This window comes from Apus apus, chromosome 4 (assembly GCF_020740795.1).
Source record: "Apus apus isolate bApuApu2 chromosome 4, bApuApu2.pri.cur, whole genome shotgun sequence".
NCBI lineage: Eukaryota > Metazoa > Chordata > Aves > Apodiformes > Apodidae > Apus > Apus apus.
In genome coordinates, this window is record NC_067285.1 from 68,526,973 (window position 1) to 68,551,370 (window position 24,398).

A 24,398-nucleotide genomic window follows, 5' to 3' on the forward strand; every position below is an offset into this window, starting at 1 on the left:
TTAAATTATATTGCAAAGCATCATATACCTGATAACATCTCAAAGTATATTAAAACAAGGATTTTCCATTTCCAGTATATTTTACACATTTTGACTATATTTTCTTAATCCTGTGTAATATAACTAGGAATTTCTGGATTTAGTGCTGTGAGTTTTATTTGACATATCCATTCGATGTTTTAAGATTAATTTTAATGCTGCAGTTCAATCAGTTTCTTCATTTCCTCTTATGAAGAAACATGTGTTGGTCCACATGGCACTCAGGAAACCTCTGTGCACAAAACTGGGTAATGTAATGACAACAACAAAGTTGATGCTTGGAAAATAGGCTAGGGCTTGCAGCTGTGCAGCAGAAAAGCACAAAATTCATTAAGTAACTAATGAGCTCAATGGTTTTAAGTGTGGGGAGGAATGGCTTTGTTTTGTTGAGACTGAACTCTTGCCAGCGAAGGAGAGCAGGAGGTAACTATAAGGAAACATTTGAATGTCTGAAAACTTGGTTTTCTCCTGGATTAGTTCAAGGGAAAAAAACTGTAGCAGTGTAAGGAAATTACTAACTACACTGTTTCATATCAGACATACAGGAAGCAAAAGATATGCAGTTCTGAAAATTGTCTCCCACAAATGACTCTGCAAGAAACATCAGAACTTGGATTCTGTAAAGGACCGTGTGTATCCTTGGATTTGTGCTTTTGTGTGGGTACAGAAACATGAGTGCATGTATGCAAAAATCCTGAGCAGGATCAGGACATCAGGGTGCTGCTGTTAAAATAAATTGAGCTGGTGGATATTGTTAGTTTAAACTTCCTCATGGAAATGCCAGTGCTTGGGCTGTGCAAGGGCTGTGGGAATTAGGGCCACTTCATATTCTTTCAAGCCTGCTTGCATCAGCTGTCTAGGCTTGTGCATGTTTCTTTCTTAACATATATAGCATCAAAACAGCTTTGAACCTGAGGACAAGTACTCTTTTCTGGCTGTGGTAGATGCTGTTGGTGATACAGGCCCTACATGAGACAGATATTAGTCATGGAGCATTTTGCACTTCCACAGATGCAGTCTGTAACTTTGTGTGCAGAGAACGGAGGGGTTTAGGTAGCACAGCCCCTACATTCCATTTCAAACAGGCAGGATGATGGGGATGGAGACCATGGATCTCATTCAAGGTCAAGACTAGGGTTGAGATTTTGGTTGGTGTCTATGGCAGGAATGCAAAGGGGAGAGAGCAGGGAGTTTCCCATATGCCAGCTACACCTGAAGGGACCTAAATCACTCGGGTCCCAGCTCAGTCAGGCTGAGTCTGATGTAAAGCACCTGTGGGCAGCACTTCTTGAGCTGCCTTTCTCCACCTGCCAGCCAGGGCTGTGCTAGTACCTCTCCAGTGCATATGGTGTTTGTCAGGAGCTGCACCCTGGTGTCAGCAGGCAGTAGCTGTGACATACTTTCTGCTTAAGAATAGCAAAAACCTTCTTCACTTTACATAAAAATAAAAATGGTGTGAAGCAGCTGAATAGCATGTAACCCTGATAGTGTAAAGTTGGCAGGAGAGGCAGAGCTTTCACCCCTTTCTCCTAGACACTAGCACAGGCTGTACTTGGATGAGGAGGGACTTGTGTTTGTGTGGTTCAGTGTTTGTGCATTGTCTGGCTTCTAAAGGGAAAGAGTTCAATTGATTTCTCTGTTAAGAGCTGTGCCAATGTAAAAATGGGGCTTGCAACAGGATTTTACAAATATTTTGTGGTCATAGTTAAAACCAGATTTTAGAGATATTCAATACACTACGTGGGATCTTATGTCTGGTTATCCTTTTGGTAGCCCTGTGGAAGCTGAGCTACATTGAAAGCTTCCATAGTCTCTAGAGTATATTTAATATCCTAATAAATTTACCAGTCCAATAAATAGTTTTAACTTGCTTTTCTGAGCTTATGGCTTGCACTAGTTTTCCCAGGCATTGGGTAAATCAGATTTTTTAAAAATGCATTTTAAATAAGATGCAATTGTAATTTAGATTATGGGAGCTGAGAACATAAGAAAAACACCCATTATCATGAGGAGGGTGACTAATATTGGCAACACTGGCAAATACCGATAGGCATTAGGAGACAAAGAAGAGCAGATGGCATTTCATTATTTTCTGAGTGCTTTGCTTATCTCAGTATCTCAGATGTAGCTCTTTGAAGAATATTACCTGAATTTTAATCTCTTCCTTCTCAAACATTTTAAAAAATCCAAAGCAGAGACTGTGTTATGGTCACTTATGGTAATGTCACAGCACAGTACCTGAAGTGTCTCTGCATGTATACTAAGATTTTTTCTCTGCTTAGAAGGCACTGCTTTGTATCAGCAGTGAACAATTTATTTTCGACTTTTTCCCCCAAACTTGCTGAATAAAGCAGAAATTGTAAGTAAACATGACATGCACTTGACTTCAAAACCTTGTCTAGCTGGAATTATTTGGCTTTGTAGCATTGCAAAGCTTATCTGTCCATACTTCAAATGAACCTCAAGAAGCAGTCTGGGGAATAGAGAGGTTGTCCAGGGGAGGGGCTGTGAGCCAGTTCCTGCTGTGCAGTTTGTTAAGAGCAAGCATCATCAGAGAGTGGTTTTTGCTTGTGAACTTTGCAGACTTTGAAATAGGCTCTTTCTCAGCAGTCATAGAACACTGGGAAAAAGCTAATTACACAGCCTAATAATGCATGGGAAAGGAAAGAAATGTTGTTGAAGAAGTACTGGCAGATCTTTATTATCCCCAAACTGGCAAACACAGAGTTAAACCTGTCACTGGATGTATGGAAAGCTTGAAAATACTGTGTGTACAATGAAAGATTATGATAGATGTCTGAGGAAAGATTATGTTTAGAAGACAGAGAGATACTGGTACAGCTCTCACAGGAACTTCATCCCAAATATCAACACAGCTTTTATAGTAAAAAATTAGTTTCAGTTTAGGGAACCTTTTCAGAACAAACCATACCAGAGAAAGAACTGCATTGCAAGAGTTAGTGCTGCAATAAGTGTATCAATAAAGACAGACTGGTTTAATGATCCCAGTGTGTACAATTAATTCAGCAAAACCAGTGAAAAGTCGGGCTGGGATTTCTGCAGGGTGAGTACACTCAGCATTTTGGCAAGATCATCAGCTAGATTTAATTGCTTCGTTAGACTTCCATGCAGAAAGACAACTTTTAATTTGTAATTCGTTAAATATGGGCTATTGAGCAGCATCAGATTGCTATGACTAAAGCAAAGAAGTGTATTGTGGAAGGGAATAACAAGTTGTTTTCTTCTGAGCTGGAAAGGTCCTTCAGAATTTTGGGAAATATTCTTACCGTGCTGGGATGTTCAAACACCTACTGGGTTTTTTACTGAGATTTCAAATCTCAAGGTCAGTTAAAATATAGAACTGAAGAGGTAAAGCAGCAGTAGTGATGTTCGCTGAGCTGGATTGTTGAGGGGTACTCCAGGTCTGGTAAATACTGCATTTTGGTAATATTCAGCTGCCAGCCCAGCATGCTGGAGGAGTTGTGCTGGCAGCCATCCAGCAATGACCACAGGGCTCAGAGCAGAGTAGGTTCCACTCGGGGGATGTGGAGGAGAGAAACCTCATCCCTTCTAAAGATCTGGCTGCTTGGGCCAGGACATCTTCCAGTGTAATAGCAAGGGACCGTTCACTGCAACAGGTCTGTGCTGACTGGCCTTGGAGGACTGCTCTTACCTGAGATGGTGAAAAACACAGTGAGGTGGGGATGGGGAGTTCCCTGCTGAATTAATAGAAGTCAGAAATATCTAGAGTGTTTTGGATGAGATGCTCAGTGGCACCTATTTTTTCCTGGCCCTTTGTTGTCAAATCTGCACCCCTCCCAAAGAGATGTATAGCATTATAGTATTTTCTTTGCCTCTGAATTTATGCTCTGAAACTTCTAAGACAAGCATTAGCACTTTAAAAGCTCCATTTTATAATCAGGAAGTGGAAATTGCTCTCCAGATTGAGAACAAAATAAAATGAAACATCATGAAACAAATAAAAAAAATTAAAAGAATCAGAAAAAAAAAACAAAACCATAAAAAACTGTCCAAAATGAATTATGATGGATGTGACACAAGAAGATAAAAATAAAGAATGGTTACTAGGCTACATAAGCCCAGTAGCTAATATACAAATAACTGTTCCAGCCATGGTTACTGAGACAGGAGAGACTAGATTTCCACACAATGATTATTTTTCAGAGATTAAGGGCTAGGAAGGGATGAACAGCTGCAGTATGAGCCCTCACAGATGGGCAAAACCTCTCCTAGTATCACTCTCATAATTAAATTTCTATTACATGAAGTTACTTTTCCTTCAACACTGTACAAGTTCATAAGCTTTATAATATTTAGAAAATATTTACAATAGTTGTTGTTTTTTTTCATGGACCTCTCTCTGTGTATTCATCATTGTGAACTTTTTTTATATTAATATTCTTCCTGGGTTTTTGTATGATTTTCCATTGGTACGTTCACTGTATAAGCTCACTAATAAATTTAGTTTTGCTTTGCTTACAGCCAAACCTCCATCAGCTGCTGTGAAGCAGCTTCTGTTTTTCAGAAGTAGTGGGATCATTCAGAACCAAATCCCTACCAAAATTATCTGCCTTCACGCAGTGCAGTTGAACAGTTATGCCTAATCAGAACCATCTCCGCTCTTTAATGTTTATGTACTGGGAAAATTCAAATCACAATGAGACTGTATGATTGACCAGTCTTTGAAATGAATTTTGCTTTTAGAGTTGCAATGATATGGGGTAAATTACAGTCATGGTAGGTAAGCGAACTATCATGGTAGATAAGTGATCAATCATGGGGTCTGAAGTCAGCACTCTGATATATATCTGCCAAATATGTGGTTCTAGATACCTTTAAAATACTTATTTTAAGAAAGTGGTATGTCAGGGGGTGGCACAGCCTTGATGCATCACTTGCGTTCAATCAAGTTTCTTGTGCTACTGTGTCTGAGCTCTAACCTCTGTGTCAAATGGTACGTTTATCAGTGTTAGAAGTGAGAACGGAAAGCTGTTCTATTAGTCTCTGTGATAAAGCCTCTTGGGTTGTCTGCATGATTGACAGCAGTTTTGAAGTTTTATCAGAGAATAAATTTATGGGCTTAGCCTAGGGGTGGACAAAAATTTACATCAGTTACACACTGTTAGTTTTTGCTAGCACTTTGCCCTGGTGTTTATTTGTGCAAAACCTGTTTTAGAGTATGAGGCCAAGTTACTTTGTAGTGTTTATAAGAAGGGGTCACTTGTCAAGTGGAGTAAAATAAAGTTGTTATAGAAATAATTAAGAAACGGTTAATCGAAACTGAAAGGGATGTAAAGGAGCTGCTAGTGGTGGCTGGAATGCAGGAGGAAATGGTGATAGTCCATCAGAAATCAAGGCTCCTTCCCATGACTTGCAGCTCTCCTCATTGGCTTTCTCGTTCTCATAAAACATAGTGCCTTTCGCATAATATTTCAAGGGAGATTTTTTTTTTTCCTTCCCCTGAAGAATAACTCAATTTGTAGAGCAGTGTATTCATTATTTGTTCTAGTTTTTTTCATACTGTTGAACAAGCTAGTCAGTGTTTTTTCCTACAGGAAACGTGGGCCGTGCTGCGCTACAGGCCTAGTTCTCTGTACAAGCAAGTCACTGGAAATGCACCAGCAGTGACCACCGGGAGACCCATGCAGTCTAACAATCACATTTCAAAAGCAATTTTTTGGCAAATATCCAGGAAATACCCAACATGGGCTGAAGAAAAGGGCATTATGACCATATGGTATTTTCTGTGAAGTTAAAAAGTCACTGCTGAAGTGCAAGGCCTGACCCACAAACTCCTTCACTGTGTCTGTAAGGCTGAAGCCTGAATTATTCATCGGGTGGGGACTCTGAGCTAACTGCAGAAACCAGCATGCTTAAGGTGACTAGTGAAGAGTCTGAACTGGTGCTTTATGATGTAGATGAGACATTAATACAACAGACACGGTAACAAGCAGGGGAGAGGTTTTCTGTGGGAGGGTGGAGGAGCCATCTCTTCTTAGGTTGTTGACAGAGAACCTGACCAATGGAGCTGGTTAAACCTGTGCTCCCAGATGTTTAATTTTAGCTCATCGATTAGAGGGAGATACAGTCTAGTATTGTGTGATTGACATTAAGGTGAACAATAGTCATTTGCACTTAAATGGGATTAACATGTTCAAGTGCTTTAGGGTATTGGTGCCTGTGGGACTGGCTTCCTACACCTTTGAAGAGGGTGGTGTTAATTCTGTGTTCAAGGAGTCCAGCCACTATTCAGAAGACACTTAGCTTTGAAAGGGGATACAGTAATTAACATTTATTTCATAGGAGCTTCCAAGATGTACATGGGTTCTGTGCATACAGATTGTGTAGTTCATGGGGTTCACAACCCCATCTTCTATCTGATTATATTAATTCTGTCTTTTTTCATTAAAGTTTAGGAGGTAAATCAATTTTTTAATTTGAGGATACTTTTTTTTTCTCCTAGAGAAATGGGCAAATGGTGATAAATTGTATTCAAATGAAGGAATTAGTATTAGATTTGAAACCAGTTAAACAATCATGGAAGGAAAATAAATCCTTTCCTTCTGATTGTTAAATATTTAACAGGCTGCTGAATTATGAAAGGTCCTTTTTTAAGATTTTAAAATGACAAGATAAAAATTACTTTAAATTCTCTAACATTAGCATTTGTGACAGGAAGAATCTGAGAAGCAATGTCAAATGCTTGAAGTCCTCCCACTTGCTCAGTGATCACTGAGTCACTGTACTGATACCAGCCAATTTAGAATATTTCACCCTTACTCTATAAATTGGGGCTAACTCAATTGGGAAATGGGAGCATCATCCACACATCACAAAGAGGTGGAGCATTTTTCTTTCCCACAGGGTGAAAGTATAAAAAAATATCTTCAGTGCTGAAGGGGTTCTGTTTCTGCAGTGAACAGACATTGGGGGAATATTGTGTCCAAAGCTTGCTTTGACTTAGATAAAGCTTGGTCTCTACAGGATTATTGGAACATGCATTAGGAGCACACTTTGCTTGAATGCTGTTTCTTTGCATGTGAATCTTAATGCTTCTATTGCACTGAGGATACAGTAGAAGAGCTCTCTTGTCAGTGATTTAATTTGAGAAATTACAGATGGATAAATGCTGAGTCTTTCTATCTCACAGGATAGAAATGATTTGCATCAGATTTCAAGATGTCATACTGTATCATATTAAGTAGTTTGGCACTTGAAACACTTGGGATTTCTGAAGTTAGTTCTGGATTCACTACAGTGTTAAGTATTAAAACTGTGTAAAAGCTTTGACTTCCATGGAACTAACTAACTACTAAAAGGTGTGCTCAAAATCTTTGGCTGAATCGTGTCTTATATGAATTGAAATGTGTAAATCAAGTTCAAGCAGATCACCTTTTAAGCTTTTCTTAATAATATTATTTTAAGCTTCTTTATCAGATTGCTCACATATAGTATACATTTTTGTCATTGTTGTGAAGAATGTGTTGAATTATTTTTCTGCAAGAGTCCATTCAGAAAAATGCTTCTGAATATTTGTGGTACAAGCGAGCATTCTGTAAATACCTTTTTGATAATGATAGATTGTCCAAGGCACATCCTGCAGAAGTGTTTCCAGTTGAGTTGAATGTAACCCACTAAGCATCCATACTTTATGTATGTATGTTTGAAAAGCTGCAAATATAGGAAAGAGATTAACAACGTTAGAGCAGTTGCTGTTGCAGTTTTCAATGCCACTGCCTTTCTTGGATAATTCTTGGCAGGTGGGCAACTAAACCTGAGAGTAAGAACCAGTCAGTTAGCTGTCTGCTTTTACAGAAATAATACATGAGTATAACAGAAATTACCTTTATTTTTCAGGATAGTTTCTCATTGAATCTGCTTGCTGAGAAATGCTTATTATGAAATAGTAAATATAGGATCCGCTTTTATGCTAAACCACTACAAAAATTATCATACTTTAGTGACAGCCAATGAAGTACCTCCATGGTGGGAATGCACAAATACTTACTATCAGATAACAGAAACAATTTTATTTGGAAATCAAGATTAAAATACAATTATTTAGCATACTGGTGAATGTCTTTTAGTTTGTGTATGGAAAACTAATTTTACTTCTAGCATCATGTTCCACATAAGTACTTTCTAGCAGGGCTCATTTCTAGAATGGCATTTGCTCATAAATTCACCAGCTGGGAGTCTAACCAATAGTGCTTGAGCATTTGCAAACACTTGGGCATCCAGCTGTGGCAATCATGCAAGTCAGTTGAGTGTATTCAGTTCTACATGGGTGATTCTCAAGATCCTGGCTGTCATTTTTATCTAAATGTTCACTAAACAGCATGTGCAGAGAAACACCATTACAGCTGGTAGCAGGTAGGTTTTTGCGTTGTTTTCAAATTACAGGCAGTCATATTATAAATGCACCTTCTTCTTCTGCAGCCCAGACTGGTCCTGTCACTCTTTTTGCATCATCCTCAGTACAGAAAATCTGAAAGAACTCCACCATACTGAAAACCTAGACACTGAAGATGGTGTATTGCTCTAAGCAGCATATTCATGTTCATTGCTGTAACAGCAAATGTGGCTTGTAGGAGAAAGAGCTGTTGTGACTGTAGCTGATTTGTCACGTGTTCTCTGAATTCCTCCTCTGTTTTAGCTGAGCACCCCTATCTCTATAGAATAAGCTTTGATAATCATTCTCATTGGCATGACATGCATTAAATTATTCTCAGTCAGCTTAATCTGAACTTCCGTGAACACCACGTAGCTGGCTGTTATGCTCTGAATTTGAAGAAAAGTGGTTTCGTTTTGCTTTTTCTATTCATCCTCATAGGATGTAATAGTGTAATGAGTGCAATTGCTAAACAGTATTTCACTCAGACGTTCCTGGCAGAAATGTGTTTTTACCTGCTGTTCCTGATGAACAGAATGAATGCTTTGCCTCAGCTGCTTTTTTGTGTGCTACATCTATCGTGTGTATGCATAATTTTTTTCTCTCATATGCTTAAATATTAATGGGGCAGTGTCTGGAGTATGATTTGAGTCCTGTCTCTCAAACTGTAAAAGCAGAGTGGAGAAGAGGATATTTCCCCTTTCTTATGCTCCTTGTGGCTTTGGGACCAACTACTTCTTGTGAATTGTAGCAGTTTATCGTGATGACTTTACTGTGTCTCCAGTTCATTCCTGGGTGCAGAGGGCAGATGTCTGCTTAGCAGATGAAGTTTGGGGAACTACTGTGATTTATAATAAGAAAGAACCAGAGGAAAAGTGTCATTCTAACAATTCTGACAAGTAATTTTCCATGCAGCTCTGGTCCTTTAAAAGCAGCTCTGTATTTTTAATTTCAAATAGTTTGATTTGGTTTATTAATAGAAGGCTCTTTCTGGTAAAAACAGTGCAGAAACAATTCCCCTTTGAAGCTCCATCTGTGGCTGAGGAGATTCTCAGCCCATGCTGGATCAGGTATTTTTTCAGTGTTAAACACCCCTGGGGCTTGCCCTTCTTGTCCTCTCTCAGCCTGAGGAGCAGCACCTCTGGCATACTTGACTCTGCTCCAAACACCAAGCAGCCACATCCCTTGTGTGCACTTCTCATAAATGAGCACTGGAGATAGAGGGTAGTTGATAATCAACAGTTTTTTTCTAACTGTGTTGTGCAGACAGACCAGCTGGTTTTGTTCAGAGAAGACTGAATTGAGTCAGGGTAACAGTCTTTCCAGTATCAAACCCTTGCTACAGAGAGAAAAGGGACTGTGTCCACTGGGAATAAGACTAGAAGTACTGGTGCTAAATGGCAGTAAGGAAGATCGAGGCTAGACACCAGGAAAGATGCTAATGAGAACAGTAATTAAGCATAGGATTAGATTGTCTGGGGATGCTGTGGAATTTTTGTCACTGGAGGCTTTTAAGGTGGCTTTTCACAGACATCTCTTGGGAATGATTTAGCAAAAGCTGAACCTACCTAAAGGGGAGGTGTGACTTAGATGACTCCTCCAGGACAACAAACATTTGTCCTCTTATGATTTTCTGTTTATGAAGAGGTAGTGAAGATTTTTATGGTATGTATCACATACATACAGCAGCAAATGTTTGAAAAGAGGATCATAAAGATGGGCTGCTCTCAGCAGTACAGGTACAAGTATAAAAATGGCTTAGCAAGGTGAACAGTTGCACCAGGCTTGTATTGGCATGGATAAGAGCAGAATTTGGCCTGGGAAAGGCTGTTTTGCTTTGAACTCCACTCATGCAGTGCAGAGGATAGCAGGCTTTTGTCTGATGCTTTCCTTCATCTAAGCCAGAAATGAAAAGCAAAGTTTCCTGGTTTGAGCCAGGATGAAGCCACTTTTCCTTTTACTGATTTTTTTTTTTTTTTTTTTTCCTTCAGTAAGCTTTCTTTTAACGAGTAACAAAGTGTTCTGGCTAGGACTGATAACAAACTGGAATGCTTTTGTTACTGATGGGACTCCACGGCCACATCTTTGCCCTGCTGGCTCAGGCACTACGAGAGATCTGTGACTCACCTGTAGGAGGCTGAATTAGACAGACAGCAAAACTGGCCAGAGATATTCCATTCCATGTATCTATGTAAGCTCAGAGGAAGGTCAGAGATCACGAAGACAGCTTCCTTCCTTTTTCTCCTTCCCTTCTCTTCCATCCATAGCCGGCATCCAGGAAGGACTCCATCCATCCCTCACCGTCGACCCCCAGGCTCGAGCTCTCCTGACCCTCATCATTCTGAGCCCTCTCTGGCAGCTCTGGGACTTTTCGGAACTGTCTGCAGCTCAGGAGATGCTGTGGGAGTTGCTGGGGGGGGGCAGGAGGCAATAGGGGTTTGCACATTCCTGAATACATTTGTTTATAATTGTATATATTTTCTTTTCTCTTTAGTATTGAATGAAAGCTGTCTAGTTTAGTTTTCAATCCAGAGAGTCTCTTTCCTCATTCTCTCTCTCTTTCCCTACCTGGGTGGAAGGGGATCGAGAGCCTTGTTGGCACAAAGATAACAGTAACAGTGCCCGGGTAAGGAAGAAAACACAGATACTAGAGCATTGTATATTTAGGTACTAGTCCTTTAAGAGTCTCCCTGCCTTTTACACCTTATTAAGTAAACTTTATAAAATAATTATTTCCACTTAGTTAAAAATAATTATTTCTTCTTCTACAGAAGAATAATCTGAGGAGACGTATGTGTTGTTTGTGTTTTAGGCCAATGGACTGAGAAGTAATCTTTCCCAATGCAAGTGAAAGCTCTGAAGAGTTGTATACTTGCTTCCAAATAAAGAGGGATACTTCAGGAGTATAAATTTTAAAATGGAGGCTGACTTTCCAGTCTTTTGTAGTCTTTACAATAGATCACAATTTCAGGAAATACACCTGAAACCTTTATAGCTCAAATAATTGCTGCATGTGTTTTTCAGAGCAAGTGCTTGTTTCTTCCTGAGAATAAACATGTTTTAAGATTTCCCAGCCAGGTAGTGCTGTGATGTGTTGGAACTGAAGGAGTGCTTTAAAGAGGGATGCTTGCTGATAACAACTGAAGAGTAACCACTTCACTGACAGCACATCCTATCAATCAATTACAGCCTTTGAAGTGACCATGCTGCCACTAGCTCTCCTCAAAGTTTATCTACTTGTACTCTGGAGAGAGCGAAAGGGAGAAAACCCTGCCCTCTTTCCACTTGCTGTAGAGCTCTCTTTCTTTAACAACTTCCTTGGAAGTGACTGAAGTTACGTCACTGGATTGTAAATACACTCACACAAGATGGGGTCCAGAGCTGAAATGTGTTTGCTCTCTGGGCCTACTGTAACAAGTGGGAACTAGGGGGTTGGCTGGTCCTGCAAGTTCTGTTTAGGGAACATTTTCTAAGACTAGGAGAAATAACTATGGTTTAGAGATTCCTCTTTTAGATGATACAGCGTCAAATGAACTTCGCGTAGTTGAGAATTCTTTTACAGAGAACTTCTTTTCCTCCTTTGATTTTCTCTCTTAGGAAAGAGAATATATACCCTTGGAATCTCTACAGTAACTTCTGGAGTTTATCTGCACTAAAAATTTTCAGAATGTTGAAATGTGATTCTGGTATTCAAGCAGTTTTAAATAAAGTATGGTAAAATAACTTTGCAGCTTTGACTGGGACCATGCAGTTTAAAATCATCTTTACTAACTTAATGGAGCCAAATCCATAAAAAGTTGTTAATTTCTATGCTGACTGCTAGGCTGATGTGTGTCATTCTTCTAGTTAACATGATCAGTCAATATCCTGTATCATTATGTTTTTATTTTATGTAATGAAGGCAAAGCTCAGGTATCATCATTGGAGGTCCTTCTTGATGATGGCTTCATGCAGATTGGAGAATCCTCCACTGCTGCAGGGAGGATTAAGATGAGTTTAGCTGATCTCATGGAACTCCTGACAGATGTAGGGCAGATGTAGGACAGAATGTTCTTAAGCACTTCTAAGTAGGGTGATTCCTTTAGGATTATCTAAACCTAGTTCACTTATCGTTTCCTGACAGGTCCCTTCATCTTTCCTCTCTCTTTTAAGTTGTGATCATTCTTGCTGTTCTCCTTTGGGGTCTCCCAACATCCCCAGCAAGGTGCATTGTGTAGACCAAATTCTGTATTCAGGAGAAGGCACCTTTGAACTGGATTAGACCAAGCAGATCACATCACAGGCTTGTTAGTACAGGAGATAATGGATTGCCTATTTGGCAGTAAACATGACATTGCTGGCCTGTGTTATTCTTCAGCTTTGTAATTATTTTCTGAGCACCATTTGCCGTTCCTCTTTGATTTGGTGAGTGCTTAAGTGCAGCATCTTAACACTTTCCTATTGAGCTGCATCTTACTTATTTCAGTCACTTACTCAATTTTGTCAAGGTATCTTTGAATTATGTAGCAAGAATAACAAAAGTAAACTTATGCTGCTTATTGTTCTTTCTTAATGCATAAGACCAAGTGTGTACAGTAAAGTGCAGCCCTTGGTCCTTCTTCCAAGTCCTTGTTGAAAATAGCATTATTACTGGACTCAAGATTTCTGTGAAACAGCACTATGGAACATCAGTTCTTGAGAATGTAAATCACTATGTTGATTGATAGTGGATATTGTTTGAGCAGATTAATTACCCTAAAATATTTTTATTGACCTATGCTTCTCTACTTTGTTCAGGAGAATGTCAAGAGAGGTGCAGATGTGACTGCAGTCCTCTGATATGACAGTTAGTGTGTATAATCCCCACTATTTTGCAATCAGAAATTACTACAGTCTTTTTTAGTGTTAAGCTCTAGGTTTTTCTTCCTGTGGATTTTTCAATGTCACCACAGATTCAGGAAGCTGAACAGGCTGTGAGTTATGGATGCATTTATATGCATTACAGATGGTACATTGACTCAGCCCCTAGGCAACCTGTAATTAATGCGCGTGTCAGTCACTTTAGAATTTATATGACCTGCTGGTCTGACCTGTGCAATGGGTGGGTTCCCCATGTAATCCATTAATCAGCAAATAACAACATAACAGCAGCTCTAATTAGCTAATTTTACCTGTCTTGTTTATGCAATAATACGATTCTGAGTTTGAGGAAAGTTGATTTCTTACAGAAATGTTCCTGTTGTACTCTGAACTGAGTCTCATCTTTACAAGTAGCACTAAATGGGGAATTTTAAAGGAAGGAAACAAAAGTATACACAATCTATATTGTATTGAAATATGTTTTTCTATGAATTTACAACTGTTATAAATTGTTGAAAACAGCAGGTATTTCCAACTACTTATGGGCACCAAGATGGACTGATAACCACACACACTTAGGAAGTCTTCACATTCGTTCCTCTCTCCATAGGCCTCAGTCTTCATCCTTCTCACTTTTGTCATTACCCACTGAAGGGCATAAAAACATGAATCAAAATGCAGCCTGTAGCTCTTGCAGGCACTATGTCAGCCTTTTGTTGCAATTGTGCTATCACGCCAACATTTATTTGTTTAATTAAATCTCTTCTTCACTTCCACTCTCCATTTAAGAAGGGGGGCAACAGTTTCATTTCATTATAGGTTTTCAAAATGAGTTCTGCACTGGAACAGCTAGTTTCCTTCACACATAATGCTTTCTCATAATTTCCTTCAATTAGGTGTTTAGCTTAGAGATAATTAAAACTATATACTTCTTTCTAGCTAGTGCACAGATATTTCTCCTTTCTGTTTCTCTGGAGTAAATCCACTAGAGTGCTGTTAATGGGTTGTCCTTCACAGCTCAGGCTTGAGGGCACTGACTGTTGCAGTGAACAGGAGCTTTAGAGCATCCAAAACTGATCTGACAACTCAGTTATAATCAGTAAATAAATTGAGGCCTTTTTAATTATATCTTTGTTTTGCATGTTGTGAGGAATTTGCTTGTTCTCCCATTGTGCAAGTTGGGGTTTCTGATCAAAATAGCTGTAAAAAAAAAGTTACCAAAAGGAAAAGACAGTTACTTGTTTGCTGAGGTCCAATACTGAGCCCCTAAGTATTGTGATATTTGGTGGAGAAGAAAGAATACAATTTACTTTCTATTCAAAGGTGAATTTAAATCCCATTGGCAATCCCACTGTAGCAAGAAGTGAATTTAGGTAGTACGTATAACAGCTGCACTGAAGATACACAAAAGGAATCCCCAAATGTTTCTTTAAGCTCCACCATACAATGACAGTCAGTTGCTGTGGGATGTTCTTACAGGGTATACAATACCAAAATGAAATGGGTTTACTCAGGCTGGAGGGATTATTTGGTTACTGGATGTGAAGGGCTTAAGGCAGCCCTGCTGAGTTGTGCATTTAGGATGTGATAACAAGCACGAGACCAACAGCTTTAGGGATAAACAATTTTTCTCTAAATAACAGTGTGGTAATAAAGGCAGATTAGTAGTACAATTATCCAGACTGAAACAACAGCAAATTCAGTAATTCACTAGTAGTGGGCTGGACATAAGATTCGGGCTCACAAAGATGTACATGACCACAGCTATCAGGCAGGCAGGGAGGGAGCAGGCATGGCTTATTGGGGAATGCCAAATTCCCGGATGGGACTGGCCTTTCTAATGTTGAATAGGGAAAACACTGTTCAGGCTTGTTCACCAAGCATCAGATCCTGCCTCTCTGCCATTTCTGTCCTCAGTGTGCTTGGAAATACAGTATAAGACAATGCTACCCTTACTGTAATATATCAGTACATAGTAATGCAAGGTGGTAATGCTATTGGTTCTGATTTGCTAATTTTTAAAAAAATTATTATTATTTTTTTCTTTCAAGCTCCCACAGGTACCAGCTGGTACAACATACTGGACTATATTAAAAATGCTTTGCATGGAACATTTTGTTGAGGGTCTCAAAGGACTTTCCAAACGGGACTTCAAAGGTCTTTACAAAAGAGGTGTGCCAAAATTATCTTGTAAACCAGCTTTTTCCCTGTTCTAGTTAACTGTTTTGTCCATAGTGCCTCCTATCTTGGTTCACAGCTAATCAGTAACTATAAAACATTCACTAACAGACTGTCAAGTGATGTGGTGTGACTAGTGCTTATTAAGGTTATAATAAGTTATTTTGTTGAAATTAACTATGACTTCCCAAGTTACATTAATTTGTCAGGTGTCTGAGATATGCCTCTCCTTGTTTTTATGTATATAATTGATTGTGAACAGTGTAGCTTTCTACTAGAGAAAAAATCCTCCCACAGTATCTGCATGAGAAATTTCATAGAGGTCTCAAGAACAGAAAATCAGCATGAAACAACATGAATGTGAAATTTTATGGCAGGAGCTGGACCAGGTTATTGAGTGGAACTGTGGAGTCTCCATCTGTGTTGATGGCAAAATCCAACCAGGCACATCCTTGAGCAACCTGCTCTAGGTGACCCTGCCCTGAGCTGGGATGTTGGACTAGGTGATCTCCAGAGGTGCCTTCTGACCTCTGTGATTAGTGAAAGTGACTTCCAGGGTGATGTCCTCTTGCCAGTGTCAAAGATTTAAGAGCAGACACTTTGGTAGCCTGGTTTATTTATCTCAGAAAATGGAATCACTCCAGAAGGAATTAGTCTCCAATCAAAATGAGAATATACATGACTCCTTCAGCATTCATAATGGAAAGAAAAAACATGTAACTAGCCAGAGTGATAGCAAATTATACTGCTTAGATCAGCTGCTAAATTACAGTTAAAATGCTTCCTTTTGAAGTTGCTTTGTCCATGACATAAAATAATTTATTTCTGATGGCAATAAAAATAAAAACAGGGCTATGTCTTCAAGAACACTTTTAAGTTAGTTTGATTATTATTTTTTTGCAAAAGGGGTCATTTCACACTGTCATGCACACAGCTTAGCAGGATTCATTCCTGTACTAAAGGAGGAAAAGTCAACATTTTGGAGCAATTGCAGCAAATAATTTCTATGTCACATTGTGCACCAGTTACTTTGTACCTGTTCCTTGAGTTAGAAACAGGGCCTAGGGTCATGAAATGTGCCAGTTTACAACGATGGGACGCCATCTCCCCTTTGTTTAGAAAATGAGGCAAGTTGCTCAAAAAAATGAGAGCAGAGCACACTACACCGCAGTCCTTCCTTCCTTCCCATGGAAGGTGCGGGTGGGCTTCTGAGTTGGTGGCACGTAGGTCTTGGACTGTACAAGTCTGACGGTCACAAAGCTTTGTGAAGGCAGATGGGAGTGCTGATAGCAGAAGCTAACACTGCTCTTTCTTCCGGTGGACAGCACCGTGTGCTGTGCTGTGCTCAGTTCTGGCCACCCACAAAAGCTTGCTTCCCATAACATGGGGTCTGAGGGCACAAGACTCTCTGCACATGTAGAAATACAAGTCTTACAGTGACCATGCTTTAAACTGAAATAGAGGCAGGCATTTGCTTTTTCTTATGGGAGGGCTCAGGGGACAAGCAGATATCCTCACCTCACTATTTTTTTTAACACCTGGTTTATTGGGTAAGATGTAATTTTCCCATTTTTAAAGTTTTGCTCTGCAAAAGATCATATGCTCTCCAGTTAAAAACTGACTTCATCACTGAGAAGCTTATGTTTAGCTTTTCAGATCTTCTAATAAAAAGCTTTCCCTCTGGAAATGCCCTTCTATATGGTTTAAGAATAGAGGTGGCAGCTTCAAGAGAAAATTGCATCTTTCGTACTAAGATAAGAATTGGTCTATTGGGTGTTTTCCCTCTTCCATAACTGAATCAGGATATGGAATTATTGATCAGAAGAACTTAAAATTGCTTTTCTTTGTTTTAGAGGAGGTAAATAATGATACAAGGTCTACCTTAGAGAGCTCTGTGTTACTGAGGGTGGTTGTTTACTTTTGTGATGTCCTAACTTCAGAGGAACAGTACATCAGAAGCAGAGAGAGTCACCATTAAAAATTATGTGGTTGCCTGTGCTATACATTTAAATGTGACTAATGTGACCTTGAGTAATGTCATTCTTGTCTAAACTGCAGTGACATAAATATGAAAGGTGGTGTTTTTGTTATTGTTTGCAGCTGGACAAAGGTGATAAGCTTTTCCCAGGCAAAGACTTCCCTTGATGGTTTGTTCTGGCTTCTGATTTGCTTAATTTGAAAAAAAAAAAACCCATATTGCTGTTGTAATTGATAATGTATTTTACTAGTGCTGCTGATTGTTTTATTTGAAGAGGAATTTCCATCCTAAACTCAGTGAAGCAACTAGGGAAGAGGATATTTTCAACCTTTCCTAGGCATTGTGTCTCAGTAATCCTGCCCTGTGGCTGAGGTTCCTAACAGTGTACAAGCTTTGAAGCTCTTCTTTGAAATACAGCTGGCAAATCTTTTTTCTTCATCGTTAACTAATGGTCCTGGCGGTTTCATTTGCCATCTGTTTTCCTGCTACAGATAACATTAAGCTGCATGCTTTCTTCCTCGTGCAACTTCAAGACTGATTTTTGGGCACAGTTTCACTTGATGTAGTGATTGTTAGCTGAAGCTGTTCCTTAATGATTGGGTAAAGCAGAAATTAAATTATATCTAGGATTAAATGGAAAAGCAGTAGACCAGAGCTGTAGGTCCTTAGAGCTGGTCTGTTAGATCAAGTGCACAGCAGCAACTTTAAAATTTGCATTGCACACACTATTGAACTATTCCAGACAAAGCTGCTAGGGACTGATGCTACTTCTCATGAAAGTAAATAGCCATAAATATTCCTGAATATTTGTTTAGAAGTTACAGTAATTAAATATTGCTCATCAAATAAGCTTAGGATCTTGAATGTTTTTATAAACCAGGGCAGAACTGTAATTTGGCCCAGGTTTTCTGATAATTTCATGCTGGAAAAGTTGTCTGTCATGTTGAACATCCAAAATTATTCATTCCTCTGGAAGACACAGGCCTAAATAAAGATATTAGCAACCTTATTTATTTATGTCCCATTTACGACCTTTTGAATTTGTCCATGTTATTTATGCCATAGAGGAGCTGAGGATGTTAACTGATAGCAGGCATGTGCATGGAGGAAACTTGGCAGAATAGTAGGCATTGACTCCATAGAGACTATACTGTTTTCTTCTAAAAGAAAAAGCATATCTGGCTCCACTGAGAAGCAGCGGGACCAGATACCTTCATATTTGTCCTTTCAAAGCTAGAGAGAAGGATCCACATTACGGAAATAAATTTGGCATATCCTGGACTTAAGTGATGAGAGTGAAGATCTTGTGTGTGTGCACATGCATCAGTGCCAGAAAAAGTGCCAGAACCAAGGAGGAATAGGATTTGTATTTGGCAGACATAGTCACAATTTGTGCATGGAAAGATGCAGCAAATGAGGAGCAGAATATTATGAATAGGCTCACCTGATGAAACCACAGAGAGAACTGACACATGGCAAAGAGTGAATAGCAGAAGCCTGATAAATACTATGTGAAGGTAAAGAGAGTTTAGTGCCACCAGTTTTGAGTATTATTTTCTATTTTGCTTTAAACTCTCAGAGATGAGGTTCAGGTTTAGCCTCTCTTATCCTCATGTTATTGATATCCTAAATTTAATTTAGCATCACCAGCCTGTAAATTGCAGACTTTGAAGAATTACCTCATTAGTCTGGTTTGTAACTTACTTAATTTTGTATTTCCGTCTACACTACCATCCTGCAGGGATTTTTTTAAGTTAATTTCTTCCTGAGTATCTGTAGTTGTTTTTAGTGCATTTCTGTCTAGATTGGCAAGTGGTATAAATCAGCATGGTTGCAATAGTTCCACTGAGCTACTTTGTCTGTTTTCATATCAATTTTCTTACAGTTCAGGACGAACTTCAGCATGTTTCTCCTCTGTGAACTTCTGTAGTAGCAACTACTATGGGAATTGGCCCAATTAGAATGTTGGGGTTTTTTTCCTCTTAATTTGTGTTTTGTAAATAAAATCTACAGTTCTAAGACAACACTTATGTAATCTTACTCAACAAGTTATTCCCTCTGCTGTTGCAATCCCATGAATACCAAGAGGTTCTTATGAAAATTGCTATGTAAAATAGAATCACTTCTATAATGGTCAATGACAGAGGCCCAGGAAAAAAAAGTGTAAGAAGCTGCCATGTATCATATACTAGTACTGCGTAGAGTAGCATGCTGGTTGACATAAGCAAGCATATAGAGGTGTGATCCATCAAAGGACAATAGATTTTCCCAATACAGTTAGGTTCTAAAACTGAAGGAAAAAAACAGCATGCAATAATCTGAATTATCATAGTTCTCCCTTTTTTTCAGCCACTTTGGAATGTCCCATGAAAAGGCTAAATCTGTAAAATAAGCCATGATTTATGAGAGTATTAATGTATCTATAACATTAAAATATACAATTTAATTACTAACTTAAAAAAATGCATAATTGAATTACTGTTTCATTTTTGTGTCTTGATACAATCCAATTCTTTTGGCCTGCTTTTACAACTACTTTTACATACCTGTGACTACTCCTCCAAGTAGCTAAACAGAAATTAATGTGATAACCTGCTTAAAAAAAATTGTGTAGGACTATATTTCCCAGACCAGTTTCATAAGGAGCAAAATATTTGTTCTGCTTCGTAAATTGACCAAAGCATTTTCTGTGGAATTAAAATATTTTCCAAAGATATTCAGCAAGTTGCTGATGGTACTGTTCTTTTGTTCAGATTGATTTCTTGGCTTGTCCATGGCAAGAGACAAATGGCTTATCAACACTTCAGCTATTCAGAAAGATGATAGTAGTCATTCCTATGGATACTGCTGTGGAATATGGAACAGATCTTTCTCTTCACAACCCATGGCAACATCCCACAATGAAAGGACAGGCCAAGAAGTCAACCACTGATGGGGATGAACAATACACTATGGCATAAATTACAAATGACAAGCAGTTACAGTCTGTGACTTTTCTTTCCCTCTTTTAAATGTAGAATGAAGAAGGTTTCCTGCAGGAGGGAATGGTGAATAATACAGGTGTTGCTGTGGATCCTGAGAATGAGGCTTATGAAATGCCTCCAGAGGTAAATCTGTTGTGGTATTTGCTGTGAATGCATGCAGGAGAAGGGCACAGGAGAACATGAAGGCCTGCATGTTCAAGTTACATATAGCCTGGTATAGGGCACAGCAGAACCGCAGTCTCTTTGGCCAAAATCTTTCAGAGGTGTAGTGCTGGGAATCAGAAAACCCATTGCTTTCTTGATACTAAGGAAATTTAACAGTAAAATTTTGTGTTTCAAAACACTTGTGCCTGGGTTGCTGTGTAATCCACAGTAAACTTCCATGTTTTCCTTATGATTGATGTGGAATATGGGAAAAACTGCAGCTTCGTAGATTGTTTTATTAGCTTGCCCATTTATCAAGGCATGATGCTTTGTAAAACATGGTAATTCATTGCTAACATTGTTAACATCTTGAATATCACTGAAATTACAGACGCTGCTCATGTACCCTTAGTTAAACACACATTTAAGTGCTTTACTGACTTATACAAGTATCTGGTGGGCTGTTCAGCCCAGAGGTGGTCCTCCTCCCTCTCCAAGTGAGTTGCCATGGGTGGTCTTGAGAGATTGTGGCAACATCAGCCAGATAGCATGTTAACTGCTGTAAAAGCACAATTCTCCTGTAAATACCACAGCTTGTAAAGTGCAGTATCTGGAAGATGTGACAAAATAATAATAAATGGCAACATCCTGGTCACATGAAAATCCATAATGCTTCGGCGTTGAATCCACTAGGACTAGAACAAGCAGTGAAACTAGGATATATTTATATGAAATATTAGTAGTGCTGATTTCTGTTCTCCTCATTAGGAAGAGTATCAAGACTATGAACCTGAAGCATGAGAGTCCTTTCCTTCCTTTATATCACCTGAAATCTACTAACTACTAAAGATGTCCCATCCTGTACAAGTGCTGAGTTCCAATGTGCCCAGTCGTAACATTTTTTTACAGTTTTTACGGTGTATTTTGAAGTCTTCCATCAGCAATGATTGGAGTATCTGTGACTGCATCCACCTTGTTTCAGCATTTCTGCCTGCTGAAATGAAAGCTGGTTGGCAGGATCATTATTGTGCTGTGGATATTGTGGCTTCAAGTTTAAAAGTTAAAAAAGTAAATATTAAATAAAAACACCTAAGTGTCTACTGCTTATTTCTAACTCTGTACATGTTTTGTTGATAAGCTGTCAGTAATTTGATATAGTTTATGATACAATTTTTATTTGTTTCCTATGACTGTTCTTTCTGTGCAGAGATGACTTATTGTGAGAGCTTTATATATATGTGTATGTATTATACATATAAAAACAAGTAATTGAGCATGAACTATGCACCTATAAATATCTGTTGAAAATTTATTGTTTTGTGGTGTGTTTTATTAACCTGTGTCTGTAAATAATGGTGTTCAACTGAAGCGAATAAAATGTAACCCATTAAAGTGATCTTCTAGATTAGTTATGATTTATTACACCTTCATTCCTCTCCAGACGCCCCTGTTAAGGTGTTCAGGTTGTGTTGCTTCCTGCAGGAGCAAAACCAGCAAATGGAAGCCCAGTCTATACCAAAAACAGGATGAAGAATGGAAGAATCAGACTGGTACATGAGCTGGAGTAAATTGTTGACAAAATTGATTCATTTGTAGTGCTAATAAACTTTGTGTTGTAAGGAGAACCTGAGAACAAATGAAGCCATTAATAATGGATTGCAGCAGATTATTAGAAAATCGTGAGGCCCTTTGAGGAATTACTGTTTCAAGGTTGTTAAAATGTTGGGTTATACAGAAGAGGAATGGTTTAGTTGCAATCAATTTGTCTTGTTTAGAGACCCATTTAGCAAAAGTACAGTCTATTGTCTGTTTTTAGACAAGGTAATTTTTGTTATTGTGTTGCCTGGATACTTGTCCATATAGTGAAAAGATTTAAATGTGAGATGCTCTTCTTCTGTCAGGTTTTCTTTTCTGCTAATTTGGATCAAATGTTGCCTCTAATCTGAATGATACAGTGGGTTTTTTTCAGTTAAGGTTCTCTAATCCTGAGTAAGATTTTGAACTTCCCTTACAGCTAGTCTTTCCAGTGTTCTATGGCATGGGTTTTAAAACAGGTAAGTATTATTTTCTGTTTTTATAAATGGAGAAACTTAAGCACAGCCACATAATACATGTCACTGGTATGTACAAAAAGACACCCTAAACCCCAGAAGCTGAACTCTCAACTTGTGCTTGAACTGAGCTCCTTTCTGGCTTTCTGCAACTTTTCTGATATTTGCATGCCCAACCTGGAAGGTCTCTTTCTGGGTATGTTCCCATCTCAGCTGTATATGGTGGGAGCTGATGTTGTAGTACTATGAGCCAAAATGGCATTAACATATTGGTTTCATAATGCTTAGAAAACCAGTGCTTTAATTTCCCATGTCACCCACAGTCCCAACCTCCTATTTCTGATGAAATTGATTTATTTCAGAAGAATTCCTATCAAGTTCTTTTTTCAAAGCAATTAAAAATTCCCTTGATAAGCTCAAACAACTTGCGATTTTCATCTGTTTCATCAACAACTGTTGATTTTCATCAACAGTTAAATTGTTTAATGCAACCTAAAGTCCTGCACTTTTTTTCAGAAATCTTTCATTATTACCTGCAACAAACCACTAACAATTTGCAGTCTCCTTCACAGGTGTGTCAAAAGAATCTCTTGACTTGGACATCTCTACTCTTAAAATTTATCTTAATGCCTCCATGGCAAATCTATTCATTGTGTCTATGGAAAATTAATATCAGAAGAAGGCACGGTGTAAGATACTGCTTTTATAATTATTAATGCACTTTAAGGATATGTTCTAGTAGGAAGACTTGGGAAGAAAAGCCTGGTACTGTGGTGTGATTTTTCCCAGCATGTAGCAGGGACTCATCCACCAAAAGCAACAACTCAGACCTGCCAGCTACCTGATTCTTCAGGAAATAGCACCGGAAATATCATCCTAAGAAGAATATGTATTTCTGTTGTTAATCTTCTCTTCCACAGCTTTGAGGTCTTGATAGCTCTACTGTTTCTCTATTAAAGAATCAAATTAAACTATTTTGTTGCTCACATTTTGCAAGTAAGTTATGCAAGTCTTAAACAAGCTATGGGGAGCAGTATGTCTTGAAAAACAGTTATAAGAATCAATTGACTCCTGAGGCTGGCCTACATCTGAGCATGTAGGAGTTAATTATTTTCTTTCACCAGCTAACATGAGCAAATCATTCATGATTTTCAGGCCATTCAAAGTGTACCATTGGCGATCATTTTGCTTCTCATCCCTCTTGCAGACATGCCCGCAGATGGCCCCAAAAGTCCGTGGGACCCCTGGTTACTATGGCAGCACAGCATGATGCACTGCTCTGGTAACAAGCTGCATTTTAATTAGATTCCTTAAGGGCTGTCTGGCCATCCTTTCCAGGTAAACAAAATGCCATTTTTTCTTATTTCCTGCAGCAAGATGAATACTGATGCACACATTGCAGATCTCAGAATTGTGTTGGGTGCTAAAGCTGAACTAAATAGATACTCCTGTATTCAGATTTTTTTTAAGTGTCTGCCCTGAGTATTAAAAAATGCTTCTACTGGTGTAGCAATGCCTGCCAGAGAGGAATATACCTCAGAGCCCTTTTTTGCTTAAGAGCCAGGATTTCAACTCAAACTGAGAACAATCTTCTGTCCTCAAATTTTGAGTTAATAATGAGTCTCACCATTTTCCAGTCCTCCAGGGAAAAACACGTTGCTTTTTGTTATAATTTGACAGTTTTAATTTGTCTCATAATGGTTATTAATTAGGCACATTGTAATAATGTTTTTATTACTGTAAATCATAGTGTTAATATTTGTGTTACATGC

General features: G+C 38.7%; 1 protein-coding gene across 1 annotated transcript in view; it reads left to right on the top strand.

Moving 5' to 3' along the window:
- SNCA (synuclein alpha) overlaps window positions 1–21,967 on the top strand; it is a 60,604-nt gene extending 38,637 nt beyond the window's left edge. Inside the window, exons 5-6 of the mRNA XM_051619675.1 lie at window positions 20,465–20,554; window positions 21,344–21,967. Coding sequence (XP_051475635.1) covers window positions 20,465–20,554; window positions 21,344–21,376 — 123 coding nt within the window. The 3' untranslated portion in view covers window positions 21,377–21,967. The remainder of the gene's footprint in view (window positions 1–20,464; window positions 20,555–21,343) is intronic.
- Window positions 21,968–24,398: the final 2,431 nt, after the last annotated feature.